Source organism: Lathyrus oleraceus, chromosome 6, assembly GCF_024323335.1.
Source record: "Lathyrus oleraceus cultivar Zhongwan6 chromosome 6, CAAS_Psat_ZW6_1.0, whole genome shotgun sequence".
NCBI classification, from domain to species: domain Eukaryota; kingdom Viridiplantae; phylum Streptophyta; class Magnoliopsida; order Fabales; family Fabaceae; genus Lathyrus; species Lathyrus oleraceus.
The window spans coordinates 3,727,752-3,737,040 of NC_066584.1; the positions used below are offsets into that span (position 1 = coordinate 3,727,752).

General features: G+C 35.9%; 2 protein-coding genes across 2 annotated transcripts; both read right to left on the reverse strand.

Moving 5' to 3' along the window:
- Positions 1-7,430: 7,430 nt before the first annotated feature.
- LOC127091680 (uncharacterized) lies at positions 7,431-8,313 on the reverse strand. Its single transcript, XM_051030363.1, has 3 exons — positions 8,041-8,313; positions 7,810-7,938; positions 7,431-7,748 (listed from the first exon to the last, which is right to left on the reverse strand). The coding sequence occupies exons 1-3, from the start codon at positions 8,311-8,313 to the stop codon at positions 7,431-7,433; spliced, it is 720 nt and encodes a 239-aa protein (XP_050886320.1).
- Positions 8,314-8,507: 194 nt separating this feature from the next.
- LOC127091682 (uncharacterized) lies at positions 8,508-8,891 on the reverse strand. The gene has a single exon (XM_051030365.1). It carries the CDS (start codon positions 8,889-8,891, stop codon positions 8,508-8,510), a length of 384 nt encoding a protein of 127 aa, XP_050886322.1.
- Positions 8,892-9,289: the final 398 nt, after the last annotated feature.

The window sequence follows — 9,289 nt, forward strand, 5'->3', positions numbered from 1 at the left end:
TCTGATAAATAACCATTAAGAAATGCGCTCTTAACATCCATTTGATGTAATTTGATAGAATGATTTACAGTAAAGGAGACAAGTAAGCAAATAGATTTTGACTTGGCGACTGGGGCAAAGGTTTCGTTGTAGTTAATACCTTCTTGTTAAATGTACCCTTGTGCCACCATTTGTGCTTTGTTTTTTACTACTTCTCCCTTTTCGTTCAGTTTGTTTCTGAACACCCATCTGGTTCCAATAATATGAGTTCCTTTAGGCTTTAGAACAAGATCCCAGACGTCATTCTTTGAGAATTGATCTAGCTCTTCTTTCATAGCCAGAACCCAGTCATTATCTTGAAGTGCCTCATCATAGGAAGTAGGTTCGATTAGAGACACTAATCCTAGAGGAGTTTCTTCAGATGCTTTGAATGTTGACATAGTTTTGACAGGTTCATCCTTGTTTCCCAGAATTAAATCTTCAGAGATGTTGGGGTGACTCCTTGATTTCTTCTGGATGATTGTGGTTTCAGATTCATCTGGATTTTTTCTTTCAGATACTTCTAGTGATTTATTCTTTTCGTCTGAACCAATAGTTCCGGAACCTCTTATTCTTCCCTTCTGATTTCCTCTGAACCCTACAAAGCCCGCATCTTTAAGTTCCAGGCTTTGGAACATATACTTTCTTCCCGTCATGTGTCACGAGCATCCAGAGTCCAGGTACCATGACTGGCGTCTTAACTCTGCTGCATAAGATATCTGCAACATAAACAATCTTATCCTTTAGTACCCAGAATCTTTTGGGTCCTTTATGATTAGTTTTCCTAGAGTTTCTTAGAAATTTGGGTTTTCTAGCATTATCAAAATGTTGTGCTTATGTATGTGTGTAGTGATAAGAAAAAGGAGATTTAGGTTTGTCATTTATGGAAGATTTATCTTCACTGGGGACATACCTTATTCCTCTTTTATTGTTCTGACTTACTCCATAAATCATGGATGCCATCCTGCTTCTCTCTATCCCATTTTTCAGAAACTTTTGAAAAGATTTTTCATATTCATATATTAATGTGTTCGAAGTTTGTGGAGATTGAGATAACGCTTCTTCAAGTTTTAAGCATTGTTTCTTTATGTAGTCTCTTTCTAATATAAAAGTTCGGTTTTCATCTTTTAGTTTTGAAACTGTCATCTCAAGTTTACCACATTCTTCGATGGTTTCTTCAAGAACCTCTTTTACAACTTTAAATTTTTGTTTAAGTTTTTGATATTAGTTTAGAGTTTCAGAAAGGCATGATTCAAGGTCAGAGCGAGAAAGATAAGAAAATACCTCTTCAGAGTCAGATTCTCCATCTGATGTATTTCTGGAGGTGGTAGCCATGAGTGCAACATTTGCCTGTTCTTTAGAGTCTGATTCTGAGGAATCAGATCCACTGTCATCCCAGGTGGCCATCAGTCCCTTTTTAGTTCTGAATGAGCTTTTCTTAAAACCTTCTCTTTTGGAGCTCTCTTTCTTTAGATTGAGACATTCATTTATGTAATGACTTGTTTCCTTGCATTCATAGCATGTTATATCTTTGTTTGACTTACCACTGGAAGTTGATTCTGAGCGATCTCCCTTGGGTCTTGGTCTTCTGAAGTTATTATTCCTTTTTCTCCAAAGTTGTTTTACTCTTCTGGTTAAAAGGGATAACTCTTCATCATCGTCAGAGTCTTCCTTTTCAGAGTCGTCATTGTCTTCCTCTTCGGCTTGGAAGGCTTTGTTTCTTTCTGGTTTGCGTCTTTCAGATCTGGACTTTAGTGCTACAAACTTGATCTTTTTTTGAGGCTCATCTTCCTCCAATTCAATCTCTTGGCTTCTAAGTGAGCTAGTGAGTTCCTCAAGGATGATATTATTCAGATCTTTAGATAACTTTAAGGTTGTGACCATAGTTCTCCATTCCTTTGGCAGACTTCTGACAATCTTTTTGACATGATCTGCAGTTGTGTAGCCTTTGTCCAACACTTTGAGTCCTGCAATTAAAGTTTGAAATCTATAGAATATTACCTCTACAGCTTCATCGTCCTTCATTTTGAAGGTTTCATATTTTTGGATTAGAGCCAGAGCCTTTATCTCTTTGACTTGAGAATTTCCTTCGTGAGTCATCCTCAGGGAGTCAAGTATTTCTTTAGTTGTTTCCCTGTTGGTGATCTTTTCATATTCATTGTAGGAAATGGCATTGAGTAGTATCGTTCTGGCTTTGTGATGGTTTTTGAATTTACGCTTTTGATCACCTGTCATTTTGCTTCTGGGAATAGCAACGCCAGCGTCAGTCACAGGTGGTTTGTAACCGATTGTGACTATATCCCATAGATCAACATCGTAGCCCAGAAAGAAACTTTCAATTCTATCTTTCCAATAATCAAATTTTTCTCCATCAAAGATTGGAGGTTTAGCATTATAACTATCTCTTTCATTGGTGTTGGTCATAGTGTTTTTCTCACATTGGATCTCTCTACACTGTTAAGTGTTTGATTTAAAAATCAATAACAGAGGCGAAGCTCTGATACCAATTTAAGTTTGAGAAAAATAAGAAAGGGGGTTTAATTTTTTTGAAAATAAAAACTTTTTCAGAAATCATACACACACAGAATAAAAAGGGAAATGACACAAAATTTTATACTGGTTCGCTTGAAATTCAAAGCTACTCCAGTCCACCCGACCAAGGTGATTTCGCCTGCAAAAAGGACTTAATCCACTAATCTTGAAAGATTACACAACCAATCGTCTAAGAGAATAATCTCTCATCCCTCTCAAGTATTCAGACTACACAGAGTCACTTGAGGAAGTATTTTAAGCAAAAGTATAAATTGTAATGTAATGTGCTTCTAACAAACAAGCAAGAATTACAAAATTGTAAGAACAATAGCTTTTCACGTAAGAGCAGCAACTCGTGAAAGATAAGAAGGAATGATTTAAGAGTTTTTGTATTCTTATGTGTCTCAGGTGTGTTTTCTTGTGAAGTATTTTGTCCTTTATATAGTCGTTGTGAAGGACCGTTGGAGTGATGACAGGATCTTGGTCATTGAAGAATGTTTAATGTCATTACTTTCCTTGTTTCTTTCTAAAACAGTTTTGCACGCCTCATTATTTCCTTCTCGAAATAATTTCTTTCCAAATTAAGATTTCTTTTCGATTACGCGTTCTGAACTGGTGAGTCTGCATCAGAGTCTTGATAAATCAGAGTTTGTCTTCAGAGGTTGATTATGTCTGACCACATCAGAGTTTCTCAATGCTCTAGACTTCTTCAGATTTAGAGTCTGGATTCAGTATTCTTTTATCAGAGTTTCTGACTTCTTTATGTTGCGCTGGTATCTGCGTTGATCAGAATCAGAACCTTCTGGACATGTTCTTTCTGAGTAGCATCTGATAGTTGAATATTTTGTATCTGGTGTAATTTTCTATCTGATGTTTGATCAGATTCCTGCACACTAAGAAAAAAATCTCATTAGAGTACCATTTTTGTTTCATCCTTTGTTATCGTTAAAATCTTAGAGATATATTGTAGAACCAACTTTATTTTTACAGACACCTCCCCGATATAATGTTTCGAATGGTTCCATTCCAATACTCGAATGGTAATTGGTATTATAAGTAAACTCAATCATTGGTAGAAAACCGTCCCAAACACCTCCTTACTCTAAGACAGAAACCCTTAAAAGATCTTCCAAAGTATGACTAGTCCTCTCAGTTTGACCATCAGTCAGTGGATGGTAAGCAGAACTCAACTTCAACTTAGTACCCAAATCTCCATGTAAGCTCTTCCAAAATATGGAGGTGAACCTCAGATCTCTATCTGACACAATATTGAAGGGTATACCATGAAGCTTCACAAACACTACAATATATATCTCATCTAGCTTTTGTAGTGGAAAACTGATCTTAATCGGAATGAAGTGCGTTGATTTAGTCAGCTTATCCATGATCACCCAAATCAAATCAAAACCCCTCAGAGTATTCAGTAATTCAGTCACAAAATCCATCAATATACTATCCCACTTCCATTCGGGAATATCCAATTGCTCTATTAGTTCAGATGACTTCTGGTGCTCAATCTTTGATTTCTGACGAGTCAAACATGAATAAACAAACTGAGCAACGTCTCTTATCATTCCCGACCCAAAATATTTTCGTAAGACCCTGGTACATCTTGGTAGCTCCAGGATGAATACTCAAACCGCTCCGATGGATCTCCTCAAAAATAGTCTTCAAGTTCCGGCACATCAGGTATACAAACTCTATCCTGAAACTTAAGGATCTCATTCTCATCAACTCTAAAATCTTAATCTTCATTAGCTGATAACAGACGATCAACCAAGGCTACATCCAACTTATGACTCTCTCTAATCTCATCAAGGAAATCACTAGTAAGCTTCAACATGCCCAACTTCACACTATCAACAGTCACCTCGCACACCAAACTCAAATCTCTGAATTGTTAAATCGAGTCTAACTCTCTAACCATCAAAGTCACAATGTGCTAGGACTTTCGAATCAAAGCATATTCTACAATGTTGGCTTTACCATAATGGTAGTTCAAGCCAAAGTCGTAATCTTTCAAAAACTCTAACCATCTTCTCTATATCATATTTAGCTCTTTCTGATCAAATAAATACTTCAAACTCTTGTGGTCGCTGAATATCTCAAATTTAGAACCATACAAGTAATGCCTCCATAACATTGGCATAAAATTACACCACTTAATCCCATCTTAGATGCATCACAGTATACTATGAAATGTTCCTTCGGATCCGACAATATCAACATTGGTGTTGTTGTCAATTTCTTCTTCAATTCTCGGAAATTCTCCTCACACAACATGACCCATACAAAGTTTTGGACTTTTATAGTCAATTAAGTCAAAGGTAGGGCTAAGTTGGAAAAACCTTGGATGAATCTTCTATAATAACTAACCAACTCTAAGAAAGTTATGATCTCTGTAACTGATTTCGGAGCCTCGACTGTAGCACTGCGTCTACTTTAGAAGGATCCATTGCTATACCGCCATTGGATATCACATGACCGAGAAAACTCACTTCTCGCAACCATAACTCACATTTTGATAATTTGGCATACAACTTTTTATCTTTTTACACTTGTAGTACAATATGAAGATATCCAACATAGTCTTCATCTGATTTAGAATACACAAGAATGTCATCAATAAACACCACTATGAACTGATCCAAATAGGGATGAAATATCCTACTCATATACTCTATAAATACACTAGGGGCATTAGACACACCAAATGACATTATTTAGTACTCATAGTGATTGTATTGTATCCTGAATGTAATCTTCAGGATATTTCCATCATTCACTCGAATTTGATGATAGTCGACCTCAATTCGATCTTACTCGATACACAAGCTCCCACTAATTGATCCATAAGATCGTCGATTTTGGGAAGAAGATAGTTATTCTTGATAGTAACCTTGCTTAACTGGAGATAGTCAACACACAATTCTCATACCGTTGTCTTTCTTTTTCACTAACAACACTGGAGCTCCCCAAGGAAATTCAATTGGTATGATGAATTTCTTCTATAAGAAGGTCTTCTAACTGACTATTCAACTCATCAAACTCTAACTCGGACACCACACATGGAGCCATCGACATTGGTCTAGTACTAGGTACTAAAACTATGGCTAACCCAATTTCACATTCTAGAGGCAAGTCACAAATATCTTCAGGGAAACATCAGGATGTTTAAACATTACCGACATATCACTAGTCCCCACATCGTTATCCACTATGAGAGAAGCGAACATCACAAGTACCTGATCCTTCTCCCTCAAAGATATCTCAACTTGACCGATAGACATGAATCTAGAATTTGTACTCTCTTTGGGCTCGAGAAACAACACAACTTCTTCCAAAAAAATTCCATCTTGCAATCAGCGACACACTTAACCAACTCTCCACTCCAAAACATCTCAGAGAACAACATTTCTCCCCCACTTGTTTTAATTCTGCTCCTGCTGGAAAGCGGTAAGAAAAACAAACAAGCACCGACAGTGTTTCACACACATGTCGTGTACTAGGAAACAAATAAAAATCACAAAACCCGGCCTAAAGGATCGACCTTCTTTGGTACCATCTTCTCTGGGCGGAAGGATTGACCTTTTTTGTACATGGAGGTTCAAGAACACTTTAAACTCTTAATTTTGAAATCAATTGAGTTTCCATACAAAATGATGATTATTAAGGTACTAAATGAATAAAGGAAAAGTAACAATATAATAGAATTAAATAAAGAACAAACATAAGATCCATTTAAACAACAACACATCATTTTTGTTTGTGGAGGTTTAAGAACACTTTTCAACTGTTGATTTTGAAATCAATTTAGTTTCCATACAAAATGGTGATGATTAAGATACTAAATAAATAAAGCAGGAGTAAAAATGCAATATAATTAAATAAAGAACTAACATAAGATCCATTTAAACAACAACAAATCACTTCTGCTTATGGAGGTTTAATAACACTTTTCAACTCTTAATTTAAAATCAATTGAGTCTCCATACAAAATGGTGATTATTAAGGTACTAAATAAATAAAACAAGAGTAAAAATGCAATAGAATTAAATAAAGAACGAGCATAATATCCTACCTATTTAATAAAAAGAAATAAATGATTTGGAAGAAAATGAAGAGAAAAATGAAGAGAGTTTTGACTTAGATTTTGTGAATGATTGATGGTGAGATTTGTGAATGAGAATGATTTTATTTATAGGCTCTAAAAATGATAGTTTATGAATTATGCAAAGAGAGTGAATGTCTTCTAAAAACTTATTTAATTAAATAATAAATAATGATGTAATATATGTATGAAATAATGATTTAATATATTTATGGAATAATAATATAATAAATGAGAGATATTTTGTGTATTCTAGAAACATTGATTTTTTTATGATGCATGAAAATGATTAATAAAATTTAAATAGATATTTTTATGATAAATCAAATGATCATGAATTTATTTTTCAAAATGCATAATGAAAAAAAATTGCAATTTTAGTCAATTTTTTCAACATGTAAAATATTGACTTTTTTTTACTATATATGCATATATGCATAATGATGGTGACTTTATTTGATGATAAAAATGTATATGGCTAAAAATGCAAAACTGGACAAATGAACTTGTATCAAATGAATTTAAAATGCCCGGACAAAATTGGAGTATGACAGTAAGTATGAAAGATATGATTTATGTACTCCATAAATACTCCAGGTTCATTAGAAACACCAAACAACATCACCAAATACTCCTAGTGTCCATATCGAGTTCTAAACACTGTCTTTTGTACATCTTTATCCTTCACTCTGATCTGGTGGTAACCTGACCTCAAATCAATTTTTCTAAACACACGTGCACCCACCAACTGATCCATCAAGTCATCTATTCAGGGAAGTAGATACTTGTTCTTAATCGTCACTTTATTTAACTGCCGGTAATCCACACACAACCTCATGCTACCGTCTTTCTTCTTTACCAACAATACTAGAGCTCCCCAAGGAGACACACTTGGTTTCACAAATCCCTTCTCTAGCAAATCTTCTAATTGTTTCTTCAACTCTGCTAACTTTGATGCAGAAATCTTGTATGGTGCCATAGAAACGGGTATGGTACCGGGGACAAGATCAATAAAAAACTCCACCCCTCTCTCTGGCGGTACATCTGAAATGTCATATGAAAATACCTCTGGAAAATCCTGCACTACCTGCGATTCATCAATCACCGCTTGACTCTTAGAAAATAACACCGCAAACAACGCATAATACCCGAGCTTCCTCTTCCAAAATCTCATTCAACCCTCTAGCAGATAAGAAACCAGCTTCTTCCTCCTCACCAGGAGTAAGAAACCGCACCGACTTGTTATAACAATTGATATGAACATGATTGAACTCCAACTAGTTCATCCCCAAGATAACATCAAGATTATCTGATGGTAAGTAAATAAGATCAATGCCAAAATCCTTATCAAATATTAACAGAGGATTATTCAAACAAACTGAAGTAGTAGTCACCGAATCCTTAGTAGGAGTTTCGATAACTATTTCTCCATTCATAGAAGACACAACAAGATCTAGCCTTTTCACACAGTCAGTAACAATAAAAGAATGAGTAGCACCAATATTGATAATAGCAATCAAAGGCGTATTATTAGTATAACATATACCTTTGATCAACCTGTCATCATCAGAAGTTTGATTCCCCGTCAGAGCAAACACCTTTCCTCCAATTAAAGCTTGCTTAGGCTTCGAGCAATGGTGTTGATATGTCATGGTTCACCATAATTGCAGCAAGTCACCATATTCTCTTTGCAATCAGCAACTACATATCTTGACTTCCCACACTTGTAACACTTATTCACATCACTCTTGCATTCACTGACACGATGACCCAACTCACCACACCTATAACACTTAAGAGGAGTATGAGCACCTCCCTCACTTAGCCTCTTACCATCAGTAACTCTCTATTTACCTCTATTAGCTGGAGCACTATATGGCTTCCCATAATTCAGATTTTGCTTCCCTCTTCTCTCACTCAACCCCTTGTAGTAAGCCGACTGAGCCTTACTATCATCCTCATAATTTCTACAGTTGTTCACCAATTCTGGAAACCTCCTAGTTTGTTGGTATCCAATCACCTGCTTAATTTTAGGATGCAAACCATTCTTTAATTTTATACACTTCAATAACTCAACAGTTACCTCACTATAATGAGGGTGGAACTTAACAAGTTCCACAAATCTGGAAGCATACTCAGTAATCGACAAGTTACCTTGCTTCATCTCCAGAAAATCAATCTCCTTCTTCCCACGAACATCCTCAGGAAAGTACTTTCTCAAAAATTCCATGCGGAACACAACCCAAGATACAATTTAAGCTGTAGCGTCTAACACCTGATGAGTGTTAATCCATCAGTCATCAACTTCCTCAGTTAACATATGCGCACTTGACCGCACCTTTTGTGCTTCAGAGCAATCCATCACTCTGAAAATCCTCCCAGTTTCCCTGAGCCAAGTCTGTGCTCTATCAGGATCGTACCTACCATTGAAAGTAGGCGGATTGTTCCTCTAGAACTTCCTCAAATGTCAAAACTCGTCATTTCCACCAGCATTAAGCTGATTCTACATAGCCTGAGCAACAACCTACAAAGCAACAACAATAGCAACATTGTTTCTTCTAGCCATTTTCTATTTCACACCAACAACATCAACAATGGTTAAAGAGACAACATCGACAGTATTCAACT

Coding starts and splice junctions, on each gene's coding strand:
- LOC127091680 (XM_051030363.1), bottom strand. CDS start 8,313: ATGACATATCAACACCATTGCTCGAAGCCTAAGCAAGCTTTAATTGGA. Junction 7,939..8,040: donor ATTCGGTGACTACTACTTCA/GTTTGTTTGAAT, acceptor GGGATGAACTAG/TTGGAGTTCAATCATGTTCA. Junction 7,749..7,809: donor TTTTGGAAGAGGAAGCTCGG/GTATTATGCGTT, acceptor GATGAATCGCAG/GTAGTGCAGGATTTTCCAGA.
- LOC127091682 (XM_051030365.1), bottom strand. CDS start 8,891: ATGGAATTTTTGAGAAAGTACTTTCCTGAGGATGTTCGTGGGAAGAAG.